The following is a 25,457-nucleotide window of genomic DNA, read 5'->3' on the forward strand; positions in this document are numbered from 1 at the left end:
GTACTTAAGTGATTTGTCATTAACCATTGAGGCTACATTAAAATTATTGCACACCATCTTGTCCCAAAATTTTACAGCTTCTTAAGAAAATTTAATGTTATTTTTCTTTTCACTGCTGATTGCATTCATACACACATATATACAAAAATGCATGCAAAACTGATGCATTTGATGCAACTGTGACATCTCTAGTAATCGTACCTGCTTCTTTCTTTAGCTACATCTGGATGACTGGCAGTAGGTCCTGGATGCAGCTGGAAAACATTTTTGTGGATTGTCAATACATAGCATAATTACATTATGTACATAAACAATGTTGAAGCATAAAATATCAACATTCTAAAATAGTAGATACTCACACACAGTTGCATCTCTGTCCTCATCACAGACGTCAGAACGTTCCAGAAAAGTCTGATTGACACAAATGTGACTCTCATTCTGTGGAGTCTGTGGAAATAAATGTAAAATTATAAAAACATTGTAGCAAATATATCGCTTTCTCAAAAAGACGTACGTAAATAAGTAAAAATTATTCTCAACCAGCATTGTACAGTCGGTAATCAACGCAGTAATTATACATACCGGCTTCATGACTTCGTCCTCATATCCATCCTCCGTCCGCCATTTTGTAGATCTTTACTGCGTTACGCACTCTGCCTTGCTGTACTGCGTTACAACAAAATAAATAAAATAACGGGAAGATCAGTTTTCCTTACAAATATGCGAGTGTTCACTATTCACTAAATGTGAAATCATAACTTACTGAATTTCTCTTCTTCCTGGTGAACTCCGTAAGAGCTCCTCGGCACCGTGGTCTGAGGTCTGGCTGGTACGGCTTGGCCATTTTTCAGGTCTGAAAAAATCAAAGAAGATGCGAGTATTTTTAAGAGTTCAGAACATCACATGTAATAGAGATTACAATACAAAATCTCACCCTACACTTGTTTCGGCATTAAGAAAACGACAGACCGCTTTCTGTAAGAAACAAACAAAGCAACTGGCCTCGCTCCACGTGTTATTTATAAAAGCTTTCTTACCGTGAGTTCGGTCTTGCTGGACCGCCGCGGTGTCATCTGTTGTTTTCCGCCGGAACATTGCTTAATATCAAAACGATACTGAAAAGGTAACTCCGTGAAATAGGACTTTTTCCACCATTTCACACAACGCACGGGTATTTCCTTTCATGTTGGGTGTAGGCAGTTAGCACCAGTGCAAATCTTCCTCTGGAGTTTAATGGCGGCTGCTTGACCGACTATGAAAGCGCATTACTGCCACCAACTGGACTGGAGTGTTAAATGAAAGTTGACAGAAAAAAATACATTCTAAAAGTTATTTTTTCAAAAGTTACGTGACAGTATATTTTATTTTTATTATAATTAATTATATGTTTATTTACTCAATTCTACTTTGAGCTGTCTCCTTTTTAGTTTATACAGAATATGATTCATAATCCGTGACTTATATTTAATGCTTAACTAACAAAACTTAAAAAAAAGAATACAAATGTTTATACTCTATCAGAAGGTATCACAAACTTTCAACCATTTTTTTCTTCAATTGAAACTCGAGAGTTAAGCAACTGAATACTGAAAAATCTGTAGTTTCTGAAGTCCTGTATTGTGATGTGGAATGACCACTACCACTCCAATATAGCATGACTGGGTCTTTAAAGCAATCAGTGAACATTAACTTTAGTTTGAATATTATTCACAAAAATACTATGTACAATCTACCACTCTGGAACATGGTTTTTATTATTATTTTTGATTAAGTTGTGCAATTCCTCTCATCACAAGATAAATCTTCAGATAGGAGGAATGTCAAAGTAAGATCACGTTTCACAAAAGTCTATTGTATGTAATCATGCATATTCTTCTTTTATATCATCAATTCAACCAAAACTAAGTTTTTCAGTGCTCCTAACACATGTAATATATATTTTAATCAAATCAAATCAAATTTTATTTGTATAGCACATTTCAGCAGCAAGGCATTTCAAAGTGCTTTACATAATTAAAATAAAAACAGAAATAATCAGTGAGAAAGAGAGAGATTTAAAAAAAATATAAATAAAAATAAAAAAAAAACATTACATCATTAAAACGTCGAAAAGAAAGAAGAAGAAATTAAAAACATTAAAGACATAAAAACATGGAAGACATCAAAACCTGCACTCTAACCCTAATTTAGCCATAAGCAACTCTAAACAGGTGGGTTTTAAGTTGAGATTTAAAAGCACCCAGTGTTTCAGCTGTTTTACAGTTTTCTGGAAGTTTGTTCCAAATCTGTGGTGCATAGAAACTGAATGCTGCTTCTCCTCGTCTGGTTCTGGGGATGCAGAGCAGACCAGAACCAGAAGATCTGAGGGGTCTAGACCAGGGATGTCAAACTCAGTTTGGCTCTGGGGCCGGATCCAGACTTTCTGTTCTCAGGTGGGCCGGATCAGTAAAAGAATGTCACCTCCAAATATTTAGCTTTGTTTTTCAGTACTATGCTTTATCATTCAGCCTACATTTGTGGCCTACCCTACATATCATAATTATAGATGACAAGGGATCTTTTCTGAGCACAACACATTTATTCAACAAACAGGGGAAAAAAAATATTTTCATGTTTGGGTATGAATGTGTTAACAACTGGTTTATTTTAACAGTTGATTGAATGCAGTTTTACACCTGAACCAACTCACCACATTAACAAACTCAAGTGGGAGCTATGAACAAAATATTTTCGCCTTAATTGTCATACTGCTTTGAAATAAATAAAAAAAAGTGCAGTGCATGGGCAATAAGATTAGGCTACGCCAGATCAAACTACTAGGCTGGGCCTACTGAAGCTGAGAACATACTGCACAATATCAATTGTCTTTAATATGAAACCAGATGAATCTTATTTTTAATTATCTGCATTCACAAGTGCAAACAAAATCGTGTCATCCCACTTTTTTTCTCTCTCTCAATGCACTCCTGCAGTCTACGTGCTGCTGCTGGCTCCTGAAACTTGGCATCTTTTTGCCTTCACAAGTGCATCGACATTAGGTGTCAAATCCTGAGTAGCAGCACATTTAACAATGTCATTCAAGTGTTTATTTGTTAACTTTGAGCGCTGCTTTGTTTTATTATTATTCATTACCGAAAACACCTGTTCACAAAGATAAGTAGTCCCAAACATGGATAGAACCTTTGCAGCCATGGCTGTTAATTTGGGGTAACCTGGCACGAGATATTGATAAAACGTATCCAATCCCACTGTCCTAAATTTATCCTTCATAGCGGAATCGCATTGCAAGTCAATAAGCTCGAGCTGAATGTCAGCTGGCATATCAGAAGGCTTCGCTGTAAATGGCAAGCGAAAAAAGCCAAATTTGTTCTGAAGTTCACCGAATACCTGAAACCTCTGCTCAAACTCTCGCAGTAAATCTGTTATGTTATCTTTATATTTATCCAAATCATTATCGGGACGGTCCGGTGCCTTCGGACGCACAGCTGTGAGACAAGAGAAATGCGCGGTGTCACCGTTGGATAGCTGCGTCTCCCACAGTGACAGTTTCATCTTGAACGCACTTATGCTGTCGTAATATTGAGTGACAACTCTGTTACGGCCCTGCAATTTAGTGTTAAGTGTATTCAAGTGTTGTGTAATATCAACCATGAACGCAAGATCCTGCACCCATTCCTTGCATTTAAGTTCCTTTACTGGGCATCCCTTCTTCTCCATGAACTGTCCAATTTCCCCTCGTAGCTCAAAGAAGCGCTTAAGTACTGCACCTCTGCTTAACCACCGCACGTCAGTGTGGTATGGTAGGCCAGCATGAATGTCATTATCACTGAGAAATGTGTCAAACTGACGGTGATTTAGCGCGCGCGCTCTGATGAAATTGACAGTTTTCACAACCACACTCATAACATGGTCCATTTGCAGTGTTTTACAACATAACGCCTCCTGATGTAAAATACAATGAAATATCCAAAACTCTTGTCCTCCATTTGCAGTCTGTACTTTGTCACGGAATTTTGTGGCAACGCCTGCCTTTCTCCCGACCATTGATGGCGCACCGTCGGTAGCCAGGCTCACGGCACGGGACCAGTCCGCTCCCACCTTGTCCAGCGCTCCAACGAGAGCGCTGAAAATGTCATCTGCTGTTGTGGTGTCATTCATGGGCACCAATTCAAGCAGCTCCTCGGTGATGGTCAAAGTTTCATCAACACCTCTAATGAATATGGCCAGTTGAGCAATATCTGTGACATCGGTACTCTCATCAATTGCAATTGAAAATGCGATAAATGACTTGATTTTCTCTTTCAGTTGGCTGCTCAAGTCACTTGAGAGTTCTGTCACCCGATCTGCGACAGTGTTCCTTGTTAGACTAATATTGGCAAAAGCAGGTCGCTTTTCAGGGCACACGACTTCTGCAGCCTTAAGCATGCATGTTTTTACAAACTCCCCATCAGAAAATGGCTTGGATGCCTGCACCAGCTCGTTGGCAATAATGTAGCTGGCTCTTACAGCCTCATCAGAAATATCGCGGCTGCGTGTAAAAGTAGACTGCTGTTTCTTCAGACCAGCGACCAATTTGTTTATCTCGTCTTTCCTTATTTGTCCTTTCAAGTGGTCATACTTTTCTTTATGATGAGTCTCATAGTGGCGCCGAATATTAAACTCTTTGAACACTGCAACTTGCTGATTACATACCAAGCACACTGGTTTTGAGTTCACTTCCGTGAATAAATACTTCTCAGTCCATTTTTCCTGGAAAACTCTGCATTCCGTGTCCACTTTTCTTTTTTTGACAGTGCCATTTTGGGAAGGGTGTGTTGACCGATAACTTGTTTAGTAGTGGTGAATGGTGAAGTAAGATTGCCGGTTTACTTTTACTTGGACGCATCACGTTGCGAATGTTTACATCCTGTGACTAACTCGTATCAGTGCCGCATGCTGGACGTGAGCGCTTTTACACATTTACTGCCCTCTAGCGACCGGAGGGAGCATTTGATTTATATTTATTTTAAAAAATCACAACTTTTGATAGAAATGAGCTAGAGACTCAGAAATTTATGCCGGGCCGGATTAAATCATCCAACGGGCCGGGTCCGGCCCGCGGGCCGTATGTTTGACATGCCTGGTCTAGTGTGTCCAATAGGGAGCTATCTACCAACCAATCACTTTGCCTTGTGCTTGGTGTATTTTTATTTCTGGGTTATTTTTTATAATTTATTAGGGAGGGGCTTAACCAGGCCTGTAATTATAAACCAACCAATCACGTGTCAGTAATGAATTGTGATGTCATTGTTTTTTCATCCAATGACTGACAATTCACCTGGGTCTCCTGTTGCTATTCACATGTTAAGTAGGGTCGTTTAACTGTTAACTGTTGCTGCATTTTTCATTTTTTATGTGAATGAAACATTTCGCGGCCAGCCCCCCTCCAGGGCGCAGAGCGTTCCTCTCCACCCTGTCCCACCATTTTTGTAGTTTGATAGCAGCGATACAATTATCCATCAGAAACTTCTTATTCCTAAGTTTATTAAAATGTCATCAAAAGAAGACTTGTTAATCCAACCTTACATGTTGGAGCCATAGTCTGACCCACAGCAGGAGCATGAAGACGACGAGCCTAAAGAGCCACATATTCAAATGAATGCATTACAATGGTGTTATTACTGTATTTACACCCTCATCATCCATACTAACTACCCACAATATGCAGAATAATTTTACTGTAGTGTCTAGGCATGTCAGATAAATATAACAAATACTGATGCCAACCCAATTTGAATGAAGTAAACAAAACCTTGACATAATTAGATAGATAGATAGATAGATAGATAGATAGATAGATAGATAGATAGATAGATAGATAGATAGATAGATAGATAGATAGATAGATAGATAGAAACTTTATTCATCCCTTTGGGATTTACCCTCAGGGAAATTGTAGTTCAGTCTCCCACACAACACCAATACATCAAATCCTTAAACTGTTTTTTTAATTAGCATTTAGCTTGATTCTATAGTTCCTCTATTTCTATGGTACTCCTGTTAGCCAGTGAGGAGTTGAAGAGTTTTATTGCATGAGGCACAAATGAGTTCCTTTGGTCCTGCACTTTGGAAGAAGCAGTCTCCCACTGAACCTGCTTTCCTGACTGCTGATGACAGTGTGCAGAGGGTGGCTGGTGTTGTCCATAATATCCTCGAGTTTCTGTAGGGTTCTCCTCTATGCCACTGCTGCCAGAGAGTCAAGCCTTGTGCCAACCACTGAGCCAGCCCTCCTGATTTGCTTCTTCATCTTAGAAAGGTCTGTCTTCGAGATGCTTCCACCCCAGCACACCATAGCATATAAGAGGTCGCTGGCGACAACAGACTGGTAAAACAACCTCAGCAGCTTTCCACAGATGTTAAAGGATCTCAGCCTCCTCAGGTAGTACATCCTGGTCTGAGCCTTCTTATAAAGCTGCTTGGTGTTGCTTGTCCAGTCCAGCTTGTTGTCCAGCCGCAGGCCAAGATATTTATAGGTCTGCACAACCTCCACCTCTCCCCTCCTATCAGAACTGGTCATGGACTACCTCTTTCCCCCCTGAAGTCAATGACCAGTTCCTTTGTCTTGGAAGTATTTAGATGCAGGCTGCTTCTATGGCACCAGACAACAAAGTCCCTCACCAGGCTCCTGTACTCCTCTTCACTGTCCTGGATGTACCCCATGATGGCAGTGTCATCAGTGTACTTCTGAATACGACATGTTTCAGAGTTATAGCAGAAGTCTGAGGTGTGGAATATGTGGAAATGTTTATTATTAAATCTAAAGGTCATTATTATGTTTATTCAGTTAAAAATGTTAACTATGAAAAAATATATTTACCTCCAAATCATAATGCAACAAATAGAGCGGCTGCTCCCGTCGTCTTTTATCCACCGCCTTTTCTTTTTATTACGTTTTTTTATCTCTTAAAATGAGTCCACAAACTATCACTATTGCTTCTACATCGTCATCCGGGTTTGGTTATTCTAAATTCTCGCTATGTTGGGGGTTTTACTGGATTATCCTCTGGAATCGGGATGTTCGTGACTGGAATCGGTTTGTGTTGCTCCTGCCTTGGACACACGAACCTATCGACCCTGTTGTACTTTTATCAACTCTGTGCTCACAGAGGTTTGGAGAATCGGCCGACAATTCTTAAATCTTTCCGTCTAAACCAGACTTGGGCAGCTCTCTGACTCTGGTCTCTATAGTAACGTTTATCCCTTCAAATTAACAGAAGCGCCACAAAAACGAACATTTTACTTTCGTGAAAATTTTAACTCACGATAATGACTAACGGGAGCCCTGAGCTTGTTTCTCTGCAACGGGACCGTCTCATCTGGGAGTGATGAGAGACAAGAACACCCAAGCTGTGTTGCTTGAGCACAGCGTGCTTGGTCTCTATGTGGCAAAGCAGCTTGAAGCTTGGTCGCCGCATGTTACGCAGAGCGGGCTCGTAATGCGAGACTCACCTACCGGTCCGGGATAAATCCATTCTCCTATCTCTTCTCTGGGCCTTTTCCCCTTTGCAAAGAAACTTTCCAAAGACATCTGATCTGTTTCTTACTCATTTTCCTGCTTGTGGGCTCAATGTTGGCACGCAAGTAACCGAGACTTCCAGTGATTCACTTCCTGCTAAAGAGCCCCCTGGTGGTTGAAGAAAAATCCACATATAAACGCCTTATAGTCCGGAAAATACAGTAAATGAAAAAAAAATCTGAATGCTCTCTGGTATTGTTCAGGGGGCTAGACCAAATGTGGAGGCGGGCCGGATTCGGCCCGCGGGCCGTTGTTTGGGAACCCCTGACGTAGATGATCAAACCGCCACCTCTGCTTTTACCACATGCCTTCTGATCTCTATCAGCTCTGACCGTTGTAAATCCGCGCAGAGTAACGGTAGCGTCCAGTATGCTGTCAGTTAGCCATGTCTCCGTCAGGATCCATCATATTGTGTAGTGAGTTGACATTCCCCATGATCACGGAGGGAAGTGATGGTTTAAAACGCCTCCGGTTCTCGGCGAGCCTAGCCTTAAGCTTAGCTCCAGCCTTGCAGCCTCGATACCACCTTCTTACCTCCGCTGGGATGGCTTACTTCCGTCAGGCTCTTCCCGAGGGCCAGCATTTCTCTCTTGAATAAACAAGAGAGCTGACTCTTGTGTACAGACCCGCTGTTTCCATATAGTTTAAACGAACGTAAATAAATTAAATAAGACAAATAAAGTTAATAGTGCTGAGGAGCGACTAGAGTTGCTGCAGTTAACATACAGCGCATCATTAATCAATTAAGGAGTAAGCTAACTGGAGCGTCAAGAATGTCACACAATGCATTTGGATTATGTGTTTCCCAAGACAAAAATGGCTCAAACAAAGCCAAATAATTATATCCAAAACATGCAGTACAATTATCTCCTCAAGGAGGTAGCTAAAAGCTAGCCCACAGTGCAACATTAGCAGAAGGCTCAAGGCTACTATTGAACCAATGGCTACATCATTATCAACACAAAAAATGTATGTCTAAAATAAGCTTTGCTGTCATTTTAGTGTTTTTAGCAGCTTACCACTTTGCTGTGTACCTTGTTTAAGAAAAGAGAAGGAACTGACCCTCAGTCATACGAAGTCTTTGGGAAAATCCCTCTTGATACTGGCAAAGGTTGCTGAAGCACTCGCCCTTAAGTGCTACGTGCAAACTTACTTTTCCCGCTGAGCTGCATACATTTCCAAGAAAAGTCTAATTTATCCAAACACATCAAAGAGGCTGGAGGCAATGTGCGTTAATACATGCACCAACGAACATTTTGACTTAATTACTTCCAAATTTGGCACAACTGAACTTGGACTACAAAATCACTGCAAGGAAAAAAATGGCAAATTCACAAAACTGATTAGCCAGAAGTAATAACCTTATCTAGCAGTTCAATAGCAAATTTGGTGACATCTTAGAAAAGAAAAACGTTATAGTGAATAGAGAAAAATCAACACACTGAAGAATAAAACCTGGAAAGAATGTAAAGATATCTACACAGCACCGGGAGAAAACAAATTTACATTTAGTTCACTCATAAGCACTCAAAGTATGCAAAAAAATTTATTAAAAAAAAGGACTTTGTATGTGTTCCCTTTAAGGCAAAAAAAAAAAAATGCAAGCGGTATAATTTGAAAATAGTGCATCAGCTTGTGTCTTGATATTATTGCAGTTGTTATTCCATATTCTTCTCCGAAAAGAATATAGAAAAACTCCTACTTTCTGCGTAGAGTAATCCTGTTTTCCTCATTCATCTGACTTCCCTTCGTTTCTCCTCCCCCAGCTCAGTAAAGGTTGCTCTCTGCACTTGGCCCAGCGCTGGAGCCAGCTATTTAACATCCAGTTGAGGAGGATGTCCATTCTATCCAAAGATTCGGCTCCAGGACTCATCATGGCCACAGGTGGGAGAGCCAGAAGTGTTACAGATGTTAGAAAACCCTGCCAATCACCAAGGCAGCTTCTTCCACATGTTTTCTGTCTCCTACTTGGCTTTTTGAAAACAGCAAATTGGATGTTTGATGTCAATTTAAAAAAAAAATCATAATTCTTATGGCCTCTTCCATGGAAGCCATATAGGAGAGGCTATAGCCATATATATAGCCTCTATATAGGAGAGCCTTATATATTGAGGCTAAATGGCTCTCCTATATAGAGGCTATATATAGGAGAGCCATATAGCTTCCTATATAGCTCCTATATAGGCTCCTATATAGGCTCCATATATAGGCTCATATATAGCCTCTCCTTGGCTATATGGAGAGGTCATATAGCCTCTCCATATATGGCGAGGGAGGGAATCGTTTTGCTGGAATCCCTTAGCAAAGGGATTACAAGAATCCCTTTGCTGAGGGTTCAGATACACAGAACACTTTTCAGGGTTTGTGCAGCTACTTGGAAAATCTTCCACTTTTTGAATTTTTCAATACTTTATATTGATCTATCAGAAAAAGTACAATAAAATTAAAGTTTGTGGTTTTAACTTAAAATCTTATGATTATTTGATTAACCAAAAAAGGTGAAGGTAAAACTGCCACTTGAGGAGTTTTGGCTAAAACACATTGAGAAATGTGTTTTTATCTTAAATGCAAATTTTATATATTTCTTGTACAATTTTGGCTTTATTGCTGCTTTGAATATGTTGATTTTTTCATCAAATGGCTTTTTTTGGATCTGTATACTCCAGTTAGCAATTAATTGATTACTATATTTTTTGACGATTATTTCAATAATGGGGAGAGGTTCGAAGTAGGGCTGGGCGGTATGAGGAAAAATCTAATGTCCTGAAATTTTTTTGCTATATCATGATACATGATATATATCACTATATTTTTAAATAATCTCTACTGTTATTTTATACTATAGACCTGTTGCAGCATTATGTCATGTGCGCAAGTTCCCATCCCCATCTCCCTGCTAGAAGGCAAAAAGCTGCTCGCTGACGATGACTGCTATTCTTAGCTGTCAAGTTATCAATATAACATGATAAATCTTAAATGTATAAGAAAAAGGGACGCAGTGCTTTGCTACTGATTGTCAACACTAGGACAACTAGATAAAGTTTTATTTAAAAAAATAGTGAGAGAGAGAGAAGTATTTCAGTTATTCTGCTGACTTTGACAACCTGTAGATGTGTTGCTGAATTTGTGTTTTGGTTCAGTTAAAAAAAAAGAAAAAAGGTGACTTGCCAACACATCAACTCTGACAGATTGTCAATAGAGCAGCTGTTTAATGTAGCTACTCACTTACCAACACTGTGTTAGATTAACTAATAGCAGCAATAGCTAATCTGCCACAGAGATCACTTATTAGCAGGGCCGGCCCAAGGCACAAGCAAACTAAATGGCCGCTTAGGGCCCCCTAAGTGGAACTGATTATTTGTTTTTTTTAGTGATGATTTTTATGTGATTATATTAACAAAAACCCACAACTTTATTATAAAAGCCAGGGCTCTTGGGGGCCCGGTTGGCTGTGGTTGGTACCGCACTGCATAGTAATATGAGCTGCCGTGCAGTGTGCATTCAAACCTCAAAATCACCGGTGGAAGATAAGTTATCAAAACAATGTTGCAAAAAAAGGGCTTATCCTTCAGGGAGATAGAAAATAAAGAGGAAGAATAGAAAAAAAGCCAAGATCAAGGTATATTTTAATGTGTCTTGGTACATTAAAACATACCTTAAAGTTTATCAAAAACATTTGTGCAGCTGCTAATAGAAACTTAGCTTGATAGGGACCTTGAACAATCCAGTTCAACACCCAAATATTTATGTTACAATGTTTGTATTTGTGTGACACTGAGTTTTAACTTTAAATGAGTTGATTAATGGTTGGCCCTAAATGTTTCTGAGGGATTTTTGGCTTCAAAACGACATGTTTGATAGCAATAATTAATACTTCACCAAGTTTGACATTGGCTATGTAACCTGCACAAAATAATCAACCCGTATTTTATTTTGGCGGGTCAAACTGACGGCACACTTTTAAGTTCCGGGTCACAGGTGAACTCGGATCTCCATTGCTGTTGCTGCTGTCACTGTGGCTAGCTGCTTGCCTTGGCATCTTCCAAAATCACAGAAGAATACGGCTGGATCGAGCCTTATTAAAACAGCCGAAGAATTATATTGGGTGTTTTCTGGCAACCGCTCGGCGGTCAGGTTTTTTTTTCCACCCCATTTCTTCCCAGGATGGCAAGCTACCGGATCACCGCAGCTTTGCGGTAGGAATTAATTGAACCAAACTACTTTACTCATTCTGGATCTATTGCCTTGGATCATGGACTAAAAACAGTCGGATTATTGATTGATGGACCATTAATCACCCTGGATTCAAGAACGGACTTAAAATATGAAAATAACTCTTGGGTGTCATCAGGGTTTATTGTTTTGTTTTTCCTTGTTGTGTCTATTGGTTATACTTATAGGAAATCATTATTTTTCGTGTTTAATATATTTATTAGCATTTTCACTGTAATTTACAAAGTTCTTCAAAGGAATAGGAAAGACAAAATATACAAACCACAAATAATAATAATAAAAAAAAACCCAAACACATCCCACCCAATAAACAACAACATTCCCCTAAATTCTGTCACCTAAAAAGTGTGTAGCAAAAACTGAAAAGTTAAGAAATTACAAAAATCTATGTCAAGATTTACTGAAGCAGTGCTCAACCAAAATTTCCAGGGTCAGCTATTCCAGAACCTCTGTTGAAGGTTTATTGAGAAAAGTCATAAATGATTTCCATGTGTCATGAAATTTATTCTCAGAGCCTCTCATCACATATCTGATTTTCTCTAGTTTTAGGTTAAGTAGAACGTCTTTTATCCAGTTTGACACTGTGGGTGGAGCAGCATCCTTCCATCTAAGGAGAATTAGGCGGCGTGCTAGCAAAGTTGAGAAAGCAATTACCTTCCTGCCTCCTGTAGGTAAACCTAGACCCTCAGGAGTAACCCCAAAGAGCAGCATGAGTGGATTTGGAGTAATTTTAACCCCAAAAACAGCTGACAGTGCTTCACAAATACCAGTCCAGTATATCTGTATCCTTGGGCAGTTCCAAAACATGTGTAATAGTGTGGCTTCTTCTAAATTACATCTGTCACATATAGGGTCGATTTGAGGGTAAATTTTGGCCAATTTAGATTTATGGAGGTATGCCCGATGTACTAGTTTAAATTGGATAAGAGAGTGTCTCGCGCAAATTGATGATGAGTGGATTTTCCCCAAAATATCAGCCCAAACTGCCTCACTAATTGTAACTTGAAGATCCTGCTCCCAGGACTGTTTAATTATGGCAAAGGATCGGGAATCAAAATGGGAGATCAGTTTTATCCAGGAAGTGATCGCTTTGCGTCTTGTTGGATCGAAAGTCATCAACTCATCGATTACATTATCGGGAGGCTTATCAGGGAATATTGGCATAGATGATGTAATAAAATGCCTAACCTGTAAATATCTAAAAAAGTGTGAGGCTGGTAAATCAAATTTGTTAGACAATTGTTCAAAAGAAGCAAACTTGTTTTCAATATAGAGGTCTTTAAAATATATTAAGCCTTTACTCTGCCACACACCGAAAGTAGCATCTTGCAGTGAAGGAGGAAAAAGGTTATTAAATGCAATTGGGCTGGAAAGACTCATTTGATGAATACCAAAGTGTTTCCTAAATTGAGAGTAGATTGCCAGGGAGTTATAGACTATGCGGTTAGAGGAAGTACTTTTGAGAGGTAAAGGTAAAGGTGCACCGATCAAGGCTGGCATTGATAAAGGGGCACAAGAGAATTTTTCCATCTCCACCCAAATGGGACCATCATCATTGGAGCTGTAGTGCATCCAGAAAGACAAACAGTACAAGTTACATCCCCAATAATAGTGTCGGATATTGGGAAGGGCTAGACCCCCATCTTGTTTTGATTTTCGCAGATGATCCTTCTTAAGACGAGGTTTTTTGCCATTCCAAATGTAAGTCGAAACAGCCGAATCTAATTTTTTAAAATAAGAACCTGGAATGACAACAGGGAGACACTGAAAGAGGTATAAGAACCTAGGGAGCACTGACATCTTGATCGCATTCACTCTCCCCATTAGAGAGAGAGGAAGTACTGACCACTTATTTAGGTCATGTTGGGTCTCAGTAAGCAATTTCTCAAAATTACTCTTATAGAGGCCATCAAAAGTCTTTGTTATTGCAATACCTAGATAAACAAAGCTATGATTAGCTATTTTAAAAGGTGTGGCATTTGTGATATGATCTAGGCAGGCATTCAGAGGCATAAGCTCACTTTTGTGCATGTTTACTTTATACCCAGAAATGTCCCCAAACTGAGAGTGCTAAGATGTGAGGGATGCTCATTTCTGGCTCCGATATGTATAACAAAAGGTCATCGGCACAGAGAGAGAGTTTGTGCTCAACCCTGCCCCTGGTGATGCCTTTAATAAAGTTGTTTGTTCTTATTGCCAAAGCCAGAGGTTCAATAGCCAAAGCAAAAAGTAAAGGGCTAAGTGGACACCCTTGTCGAGTCCCACGGTGTAAGCTGAATGGTTTAGAGTAGAAATTATTTGTCAGAATCATGGCTGATGGAGAGGAATACAGTAACTTAACCCAAGATATAAATGGCCCACCAAAACCAAATCTCTCCAAAGTTTCAAACAAATAGATCCATTCTACTCTGTCGAATGCCTTCTCTGCATCAATAGAAAGAAGGCATTCAGAATTATTTTGACAAGGAGTATGCATAATATTCAGTAAACGACGTATATTAAAAAAAGAGCGTCTGCCTTTAATGAACCCTGTCTGATCTGGGGATATAATACTGGGTAAAACCTGCTCCACCCGACAGGCCAGCACTTTTGCTAATATCTTATAATCACTGTTCAGTAATGATATAGGCCTGTAAGATGAACATTCTGTGGGATTCTTATCTTTTTTGAGCAGCAGTGTTATGCAGGCTTCATTCAAGATGGGAGGGAGGAATCCCTTCTTGAAAGAATATTTATACATGTTTGCCAAAATTGGAGCCAGCCGATCAGAGAATGCTGCATAAAACTCGCTTGGCAAGCCATCTGGGCCAGGCGACTTCCGGGGTTGTAACAATTTAATTGCCCCCAAAATCTCCTGCTCCGAAATAGGCATGTCCAGGGCAGAAACTTGATCCGGGCTTAGATTGGGGATGGGTAAGTGTCCAAAAAAGTTCTGCAAGAGATGGGGATTACAACATGTATCAGAACGATATAATTTATTATAATGATGTTGAAAAGCATAATTTATTCCTTGCTGGTCCGTAATGATAGCATCATCCTGAGATGTTATCCCACCAATAGTTAATTTGGCCCTTGCACCCCTAAGCTGCCTCGCCAAAACCTCCCCAGCCTTATCGCCATGCTCATATGTACTACTTCTATTTTTCAGCAATAAATATTCTATCGACTGTGATGTAATTAGACTGTGTTCTGCATGAAGCCTACAACGTTCTTTATGCAATTGTTGGGATGGATCTTGTGCATTCCTAGTATCCAAGTCTGCAATTTGACTTTCGAGATTAATTTGTTTGGACAAGGAGTCCTTTTTCTTCTTAGCCACAAAGGATATTACCTGACCTCTTATGTATGCCTTAAGGGCTTCCCAGACCATAGAAACTGAGACATCTGGGGTGTTGTTAATTTCTAAAAATAGGGAAATATGGTTAGACATAAATTTAACAAAGCCTTCATCAGACAATAGGAGGGATTTGAACCTCCAATGCTTTCTCTGGGCCCCTGTTTCAGGTATGTTAAATTCAATTAAGGGAGGAGCATGGTCAGAGATCACTATGGGTTTATAGTCACAGTTCTGGACATATGAGGTTAGATGATTATCAATAAAGAAGTAATCGATTCTACTATAACTCCCATGCACATGGGAAAAAAAGGAATATTGTCTGTCCTGGGGATGCAGAAAGCGCCAAAGGTCCACAATACCATATTCTGACAGAAAGGACTTCAGATAAGTTGCTGATTTAGTTGTAACATAGCCCGATGATTCACCGATGATCTATCCATCCCAGGGTCAAGACATAAATTAAAATCTCCTCCCATAATCAGCAAATGAGAATCTAGACAGGGCAGCAATTTAACAAGATGAGAAAAAAATTGAGGGTTATCATAGTTTGGAGCGTATATATTTGCTAAAATCACATTCAAATTGTAAAGTTTCCCAGTTACTATAATATACCGCCCATTGGAATCCGCCACAATTGCTGATGGCGTAAATGATATATTTTTATGAATAAGTATTGCAACTCCTCTTGCTTTACCCTGAAAAGTTGAATGGAAATGCTGCCCCACCCACCCACATTTTAAACGAGCACTGTCCCTATTATTAAGATGGGTTTCTTGAAGAAAAACCATTCCTGCACCTAAAATTTTTATATGTGTGAGGGCTTTTTTCCTTTTAACGGGGTGATTTAGACCCTTAACATTCCAAGTAATAATCTTAATTTTGCCTGCCATATTGCTCAAGATGAGGGAGAGAAAACAGAACTAGAGATGTCAAAGTACTAGGCAAATAAACATGTATATTCTGGTTGAGCAAAAATAAAAACATCTTAACAGTGACAGTAAAAACCCACCCCTCCAATAACCCCCAGGTGAAAATAGCTGCTAGAACGAACAGCACACCTAACTTCCCTAACTGAAACACCTCCATGCCAATGCTAGCCTAAAATGAAATAAAAATATCCCTCGCCCCGCGTAACAGTTGATACTGGGCATATATAACCCCACCAAGCCATACTAAAGTCTGAACATTGCTAGAATTAGAACAACCACCGAACATTTCAGCACATGGTAATGTCCTTTACCAAGGTATAAATAGAACAATTAACGCACCCCCATAGTAATAAGTTAGGAAGAGGTGTTAAAAGTCTCAATAAATTTCTCAGCATCCGCCACTGAGCCGAACGTCGTTCGGGTGCCGTCTGTGTTGGTGATCCGAAGCCTTGCGGGGAACATCAGTGCAGGTTTCAGACCCATTTTATACAAGGTGGACATTACCGACCTGCAGTGGTGGAGAAAGTACTCAAAAAATTTACTTAAGTAAAAGTACAAATACACAGTCAAAAATGTACTTAAGTAAAAGTCAAAGTACCACATTAACATTTTACTTAAGTAAAAGTAAAAAAGTCCTGGCTTTTAAAAATACTTAAGTATTAAAAGTAAAAGTACTCGCTGAATGCATTACCTAATCGCTAATATCATTAAGTGTGCCGATCGTATTTAATTTTAATACATCAGAAATGTGCCATTTTAATTAACACTACCACAGATTAAACATGTTCTTATTGTGTTTATTCTCTGTAACAGTTTAGACTTAGATATGTGATTCTGTGAGTCATAATTTCAGGGATGGAAACATTTTGTCTCCTGTCCTAACATAGCATGAACTTCATTAGTCACATTTATTTAGAAAGAAATCTAACTGAAAGGGGATGTAAAGAAGGTGCGGGCGGGGTGGAGGAAATGCAGCCAAGGAGCCATGTAGTAGAGTTGTAGTCAAGACCACCGAACCCGAGACCAAGACCAGCGCCCTGCGCTAAATGACACAATAACATTAAGTTTACCTATCAAAATTGGTTTTCAGATTGATCTGAAAGATCCACATTCCCATAAAAAACACCTAGATATTAAATACTTAGAGCTGAAATATATTTAACCAGTATCAATTAAAACTCACTTCATTCTGTTTTGCTTTCATCGCTGTGCTACAATCCGCAGAGGTCTCCTGCTATTCCTAGAAAAATAACGCCCTGGGCGGTTGCCCATATTGCATATGTCAGAAACCACAACTGAAACATCGCAATTAACGGTAAATAACGTTCAACAATGAACACTGTCCAACGGCGCAACAAGTAACTAAGCAGATGTTTGCCACCATGACAGGAGACGAAATCAATCAATGAGCAATGAGCATGCTCTGTGTTCATACGTTCAACTTTTACTTATTCAGCGATTAAATGAATGTCTATATATATATATATATATATATATATATATATATATCCATCCATCCATCCATTTTCTTGCACCCTTTTTCCCTCAGTGGGGTCGGGAGGGGTGCTGGTGCCTATCTCCAGCCAACGTTTCGGGCGAGAGGCGGGGTACACCCTGGACAGGTCGCCAGTCTGTCGCAGGGCAACACAGAGACACACAGGACACACAACCATGCACACACACACATTCACACTTAGGGGCAATTTGGAGAGGCCAATTAACCTGACAGTCATGTTTTTGGACTGTGGGAGGAAACCGGAGTACCCGGAGAAAACCCACCATGCACAGGGAGAACATGCAAACTCCATGCAGAAAGACCCAGGCCGGGAATCGAACCCAGAACCTTCTTGCTGCAAGGCAACAGCTCTACCAACTGCGGCACTGTGCAGCCCCTATATATATATATATATATATATATATATATATATATATATATATATATATATATATATATATGAACGGCTCTCAGTGAGGCTTCAGTCCTTAGGATCCGTCCAGAAGAATCAGATCGTTCCTGAATGTCATATCACAATATTGCAGACTTTGGTCACAGCGTTGTCCCATATATGCGACACCTCAGTCAACACCTCCACACAATAATTCAGCGCATGAGTGACAACCTTTTTTCAGATGCAACATGTGTCTCAGTACAGCTAGCTTTGCTAGCATCACGTCCACAGATCTTACCTTTCTTTAAGCTTTCCTTCCAAGTGACGCTAAAAGTTGGACGAAGTCCCACCGTCTGTGAAAGCGAAGCGCTGATGATTTTACATGTCGCCATATCAATTTATGCAGCGCTATTATATTATAGACAAACATCTCCTCCCGCTCAGAGGAAACCACTGCGCATGTCTGGAGCTCCGAGTGCGAGTAAAGGTGGAGCCGATGGGTGACAACAGACACTAAGTCACGTTATTGCTCGGATTTTACGGCGCCACCTTAAGACCCTGAACTTCACATTTTAACGGAAGAAAAGAGCAACGCGACTTGGATGTAACGAGTAACGCGACACTTTTGTAGAAATGTAGTGAAGTAGAAAGTACAGATACTTACTGTAAAATGTAGTGAAGTAAAAGTAGAAAGTCCCCATTATTAAATCTACTTAAGTAAAGTACAGATACACGAAAACTGTACTTAAGTACAGTAACGAAGTACTTGTACTTCGTTACTTCCCACCACTGCCGACCTGTATTCCTTCCTCTGTTTAGCCACTTCTGGAGTGTAATCGTCGTAAATCCTGAAGGAATTGTTCTCATACTTAAGATCCCTTCTTTTCCGAGCTTCGCGAATCACCAGCTCCTTGTGTTGATTAATTATGGAAGCAAATTATGACAGGCCGAGGTCGGTCCCTGGAGCCCGGTTTGGGGACCAGGCTGCGGTGGGCACGGTCCAGCTCTGGTGCAGAGGGGAGGATGTCATGTCCAAAGGCATCGCATAATAACTGGGAGAAGAACTTGCTTGGTAGTGGTCCTTCGATGTCTTCAGGCAGGCCAATAATGCGGACGTTGTTCCTCCTGCTTCTCCCCTCCAGCTCAGTTAGCTTAGCCTTTAGCTTCCCATTATCGGACCTCAGCCCCTCGCAGCACCGCTCGACCTCTTCCAACCGCTGATGAAGTAACTCAGCGTTGTCCTCAAGTGAAGTCATACGTTTACCGTGATTACCAACAGTCTCCTGGAGCCCATCCAGCTTCTCGTTTACTTCTTTAAAGTCCTTTTTCAGTTCGGAAAGCAGCGCTAGCTTAAGTTCGGCTAACGCAGCCACCATATCGGTTTTAGTGATGGCGACCTCAGGTTCGGCTTTTTCGCTCATTTTAGAAGTTTTGGGTGGCATTATTACGCAGAATATGACAAATTCTATATATTCATCAAAAGTTCACTGGTTAAATAGGCTTGGTAGGCCTTAAAAGGTAAAGATAGCGGGAGCGCGAAGATACTGCGTCCTCACTCCATAATCGCCCCCTCCGGAAGTCTCAATCATTATTTTTATAAATATTATTATTGAATACCTTCCTATATATGTTTTATTCACACACATGGGCTCCTCAGCCGAACCTTTCTGACTGCCTATTATTATACTTTGCCGTAGTCAGGCGCCTAGCCTTAGTTAGCGTTACAGCTAGCAAAAATGTTTTTACATCAGGCTACATATTACATTGACATGTGAATGAACTACTCTAAGCGGTAGTTGGTGATATATTAGTTTGCTGCTGTTGAATTAATGAAAGGATCATACTTAAAACCTTCTGCTCATTGTTCCCTCTCATCAGTCTCCTGACTACACGTGACATAACGAAAACCACCTGTTTTGGCTGAGTGCAAACCGTGTAAAAGCTTCTATCAGATTTACAACTTTTCTTTAAATGCCTGCGTGTGACAGAGTTTTTAATGACTCTTCACCTGAACTCTAATCTAAACACAGGCAGAAAACTCAAGTTTGGCTAAAAGACCAAAGTGTTTTCTTTACCCTTAGAGGAGGCACATTTATTATCCTCTCTGGGGGGAGCCCTGAGGTCACACAAAGACTGAGGCACACATTCTGACCCTGTACATATGGATTTGCACTCTGTTTTTTAAATATAGACCACTACAGACTAAATTACTTTTAATGAATTCCAGCTAGTATGTAAATTTGGGCCTATTTGAAACAATATTAATTTTGTCCAATATTTAAACTTGTGATTAAAATTAACACTAGCATTAAAACTAGCATAATTAAGCTAATAATTTCACTGCTGAGCATGATAATTCATGTACCTAAAAAAATCATTATTTTTACATCAACTTATAAGTTTTATGAAACTTCTCCAATTAAAATTACTTCAAGGCAGAGACTCAGCCTAGTACTGGTCCACATTCTCAGGTGAGAAATACTCCTGGTATAAATTAAATTTTTAACTATTGTAATTACACCTAGGACAAATTAATTTAATCAAAGAATGTCATGAATATGTGTGAATGTTTTCCATCTTAAGTAGGGCTGCACTGATTGCAGTTTTCTGGCCGATTGGCTATTATCAATCCTTGAAAATCCTTACCTGTTTTTTTTTTTTATTTTGGCCAATACCAATTTTTTTTGTCTGAAATGTTTATATAGCAAAAAAGTTGCTGAGTTGGCAACAGTGGGGTGACTAAGTTCAGACATGACCTGATGGGCAGGTCTGTAAGTCAACCATCTCTAACTGCAGAGCAGGACAGTGGCTAATTTTTAAACCTCTGCTGATCTGGATGAGATCATGGGATAAGATTGTCTTCACATGTAAGTATCGGTCGATCACCAATCCCCCAAAGTTATGGAAGTCGGTGCCGATAAATCAGCCAATACATGGAGACTTACAAGAACACCACAGTAGAAGTTGGCCCACATTTTCACATGAAGAAACATAATAATTAAAGGAGCAGTATTATGTAAAATTGACTTTTTTTGAGCATTACACCATGTTAATCCCTCATCAGAAACATAAAAAAATCCTTTAATCTCCCGTGGCAACCATTCAGCTGTGAAAAATGCCAAATTAGGGACACATTCCCCCTATTTGGTGCCTTCTATAAAAAATAAAAAAAAAGTACAACAGGACTTATGTGGTGGTTGAGACAGCAAATTGGACAGGATGGTCCTTGGTGGAATATGCATCAACTGACATTAGTGGCCATTAAGACCAAGAGCAGTTTGGGGTAAATTTGAAACCAAACTGAATACCTTAGCTAACCATTTTTTCATCCCTTCGATATCTGAGATTTGGTTTCAGGTGTAGGGCTGCACAGTGGCACAGTTGGTAGAGCTGTTGCCTTGCAGCAAGAAGGTTCTGGGTTCAATTCCTGGCCCTGGTCTTTCTGCATGGAGTTTGCATGTTCTCCCCGTGCATGCGTGGGTTTTCTCCGGGTACTCCGGTTTCCTCCCACAATCCAAAAACATGACTGTCAGGTTAATTGGCCTCTCCAAATTGCCCCTAGGTGAGAGTGTGTGTGCATGGTTATTTGTCCTGTGTGTCTCTGTGTTGCCCTGCGACAGACTGGCGACCTGCCCAGGGTGTACCCCGCCTCTCGCCCGGCACGCTAGCTGGAGATAGGCACCAGCACCCCTCCCAACCCCACTGAGGGACAAGGGTGTAAGAAAATGGATGGATGGATGGATGGTTTCGGGTGTAATAGGTCCAGGAAGAAAGCACTGGGAATGAACCAATATGGAAACGTGGGCAAATTTCAATTACCAATATAAATATTGCTGTTATGGCAGATAACTGAAATCTACCTATTTATACATCGGTAAATGTCAGTGAAGTATATTAAACAATTCATTACTCTTTTGACGCTGTAGTGACTATTTGTCCTCAAAACTTAAATTCAAAAATAAAAAAACTCAAGACTCAAAGGTGATCAAAACAAAAGGTGAATCTTACTCAAATAGTCACCTGATGCACCATGGATTCTGGTTTACGCAGCCCAAAAAGATCAAAAGTCAAAATGCAGTTCTTTCTTTGTTTTATTCCATTGTTTGGACAAAAAGGTTACAGGCTTCATAGACTGGTTGACTGAAGTGACTGATGACTGGTAAAAAACCTTGTGACCACCCACGTGCATAATAAGCTACCTAAGACCCACCTATTTATACCATGAAACACCCATGTCCCAACCTGAAATTAATTAACTAATTAAGTGAATTACTAACCAAAGAACTTATTCTAAATGACAAATTAAACAAAAAATTCTAATGAAAAATCAACTACAAAATAAACAAAAAATAAGAATAAACTAAACAATTTAAATTCTAAGATTTAACTGAAAATAGAGAAATAGCTCCTAGACACCTTGTAAAAACGTCCACACTACGCTGACTTCACCACTGTTTCTCTGCTCCAGTTAAACTCCCCACAGTCCTTTGCTCACTACCACTGTCACATGACTAAGCCCCCCAACTCCCCAGCCCCACCTACCTCCACCCACACACCCGCTCCTAATTCCTGCAACAAGATGAAAATAAAAATTTGGTGTGAATATTGGTTCAGGTTTATACATCAAACTGATGCTAATATGTTAAGAAAGGACTATTATATTCTGATTCTGATCAGTGCCGATTTATTGTGGATCTCTGCTTTTATTACTTTTTGTCTTCTGTTAATTATTGCTTCATTGATTGATCATGTTTCTTTTTAAATCTGCTAAAAATACGACATGATTTCCCATCTGCCAAATTAAAACCAGAAGTAATGAAGAACCTGAAATGTTTGGGGGGAAATTCCCAGAGACTGTGCCTATGCCTCTGTGTGGGTTTGTCACTGTGTGAAATGCCTTTTTGTTGTCTGGCTGCAGGATCTGTTGGCAGGAATCTGGCCAACAAGCCCAATGTCTACATATCAAGCAGTGCTGGAGCCCGGTGGAAAGAGGTCAGTACAAAATGTGACAATATCAGGAACAACACAGCTGAAGTGACAGGCAGCATGTTTGGCAATAATAAATAACACATTGTAGTCATTGTACTACCCAGAAAGGTACATAAGCTTCTGCATTTTGGTGTTGGTACTAAACCCAGCAGGGTTCTTTTCTCTTCCAGACAAAGAAAATAATTCATTTATATCAGACTTTTAAAAATAATTTCAGAAACATTGCATGATTTTTCTTTTTTAGTTGAGGTGCTGCTAAAAGAGTTTTAAGAGTTTCAGAATATCTAGAAGTTAATCTCCCTACTGGGCCATGAAATAAAGTGGAAACATGACATTACATATTAATGTTTCCTTATTGTGTATATATGTAATTAAACCAGCATGCTGAAGCATTGAAGTGGAAAAACAACTTCTGTACACCATTAAATGTAATGCAACCGTAGCAAAATGGTCTTTACGCCTAAGAGCAGCTGATTAGCATCTCAAAAGATTAATAATACCTGAACTATTAATCCCAGAGGAGTTGAAAAGAGAAGGAGGAAATTCAGACCATCTCTTCCGTCCATCAGAACAGACATTTACTGACTCCAATGTCTTTCTAACTATACAGTATAACGCTTACTCCTACCAACTCTTCCAAAACAAACTGTTCTGACTGTTCTGATTCATTTCTGCTATACTTACATTTTCCATATAGCACTAGCAAGTTTTGTAAGGCGATATGAATTTTGATTATGATAGGGTTTGGCCTACTCACTAGGGCTGTTGTAAACAAATATTTTAGTAATCGAGTAATCTATTGATTATTATTATGATTAATTGAGTAAACGGATAAAAAAAGAGAGTAAAACATTGGTAAATCTAGCAGTATTACTATTGCATATCAACATCAGTCCAATTTTTCACATTTGAGCTAACAATAACTTTTCTGTAGTTTAGAAATTTAACCTGTAACAATAATAGCTCACTTTCTAAGTTAACCTGAAGAAAAGTTATACAAAAATCTGAAATTATATTCAGTGTAATAATAAAGAGGCAGGCTCACAAATACGCTTATAAAAATGTCTATACTCCAGCTTTTCATTTATGTATTCATCTTCAGTCAGTTTAGTAGGTGAACTCTCACCAGCCATTTAGAGCTTTTGTGTTCATGTTAGCGACGGGATTTGTACGGAGCCCTCCAGGGAACATGGGACATTTTTTTCTTTTGCGTTCCCTCGCAAAACCTTTGCGTTTCTTCACAAAAGGTTTTGCGTTCCCTCACAATAATCTACTGATCATGGGAATGATTGAATACTGTCAGCCTTTCTTACGGGCCGCCGAACTTTCTGCTTTAATACAAGGTTATGTAAGGTTTTTCCATGAATGTTGATATCTCGTTGTGAAAGATCTGACGTTTTATATTTTTTTCTTTTGTATAGAAAGGCACAACAAACCTATAATATAAACAGAAACTTTCCGTAAGTATACTGTAAAAAAAAAAGTCAGTAAATTTAAGGTAAAAAATTATAAAATACCAACTGTTTCTGACCATAAAATCCAAAACATTTTGTTTTACCGTAGAAAATACATGGAATTATCGTAAGTCAACGCTGCAAAAAAAAAAACTCCGTAAATTTACGGTAAAAAATTGTGAAATACCAACAGTTACTGACTGTAATATCCAAAACATTTTACCATAAAAAATACATGGAATTATCATAACTCAATAAACATAAATTCTAAGTAATTTTGACAGTCATGAAATGTAGAAAATACAGAAATATATTGTAAAAATATAAGTAATTGTAAAATTCATAGAAAAATATTGTATTATTGCCAGCAGTTAATCGGCCAGTACTAATCGGCCGAAATTACAAATTTTGCTGATATTTATATCTACAATGTAAAACCGTAAACCAGATTGCAAAATAATTTTTACAAAGAATGGAATGCTGGTGTGATATTTTGGGTTTTTTTAATAATGCCTTTAATATACCAAACTAAAATCTCAACGGTAGACCAGGCATCAATCTGGCGACCCACCGATTGCAAAGCAAACTCCTTTATTATCAAATACTCTCATCATTTATGAGCGTATTTGATTAAATTATGTATTTGGGATTCATTTTATGCCGACCATAGATTGATCATACATTAAGAGAACTGTATGTTAGCCCCTGCTACTTGGAAATGGCTAAAGGGCGATTCCACCTAATTTTTCACTACCGTTAGCATCTTTAATTTACTCTAGCTAAAAAACTACAACACCTAGACTCTTCAAATCTGGACTACATTATTCTCAACTCATATAAGAATATTTAAAACCAAGTGTGGGTTTTGTGAAACCTTCATCTGATTTGTGAAACTTCAATAAAGAACAATTCTAGTGTTATCCAAAAGCATGAAAATTGTGAAGTCGCCCTTCATTGAAGTTTTACAAATCCCACACTTGTTTTTAAATATTGTGCTTATTAGTAGAGAATAATCTATAGAGTTTGTTGAACGATAGATAGCGGGGTTTACAGTAAATTGAGACTGTTATT

The 25,457-nt window shown here is 39.2% G+C and overlaps 2 protein-coding genes across 9 annotated transcripts in view; one reads left to right on the forward strand and one right to left on the reverse strand.

Moving 5' to 3' along the window:
- The window catches only part of sorl1 (sortilin-related receptor, L(DLR class) A repeats containing), a 310,404-nt gene that overhangs the window by 123,693 nt on the left and 161,254 nt on the right, over window positions 1–25,457 (forward strand). For all 8 annotated transcript variants that reach the window (XR_014090459.1, XM_081614355.1, XM_081614354.1 and 5 more), the window contains 2 exons: window positions 9,322–9,439; window positions 22,862–22,935. Coding sequence is in view for 7 of the 8 variants with exons in the window: in XM_081614355.1 (XP_081470481.1) it covers window positions 9,322–9,439; window positions 22,862–22,935 (192 nt within the window). In the remaining variant the exon portion in view is untranslated. The remainder of the gene's footprint in view (window positions 1–9,321; window positions 9,440–22,861; window positions 22,936–25,457) is intronic.
- LOC145554496 (general transcription factor II-I repeat domain-containing protein 2A-like) lies at window positions 1,384–4,520 on the reverse strand. The gene has a single exon (XM_081614356.1). The coding sequence runs from the start codon at window positions 4,423–4,425 to the stop codon at window positions 2,974–2,976; it is 1,452 nt and encodes a 483-aa protein (XP_081470482.1). The 5' UTR covers window positions 4,426–4,520; the 3' UTR covers window positions 1,384–2,973.

Source organism: Poecilia reticulata, chromosome 13, assembly GCF_904066995.2.
Source record: "Poecilia reticulata chromosome 13, P_reticulata-male-v2, whole genome shotgun sequence".
NCBI lineage: Eukaryota > Metazoa > Chordata > Actinopteri > Cyprinodontiformes > Poeciliidae > Poecilia > Poecilia reticulata.

Coding starts and splice junctions, on each gene's coding strand:
- LOC145554496 (XM_081614356.1), bottom strand. CDS start 4,425: ATGCTTAAGGCTGCAGAAGTCGTGTGCCCTGAAAAGCGACCTGCTTTT.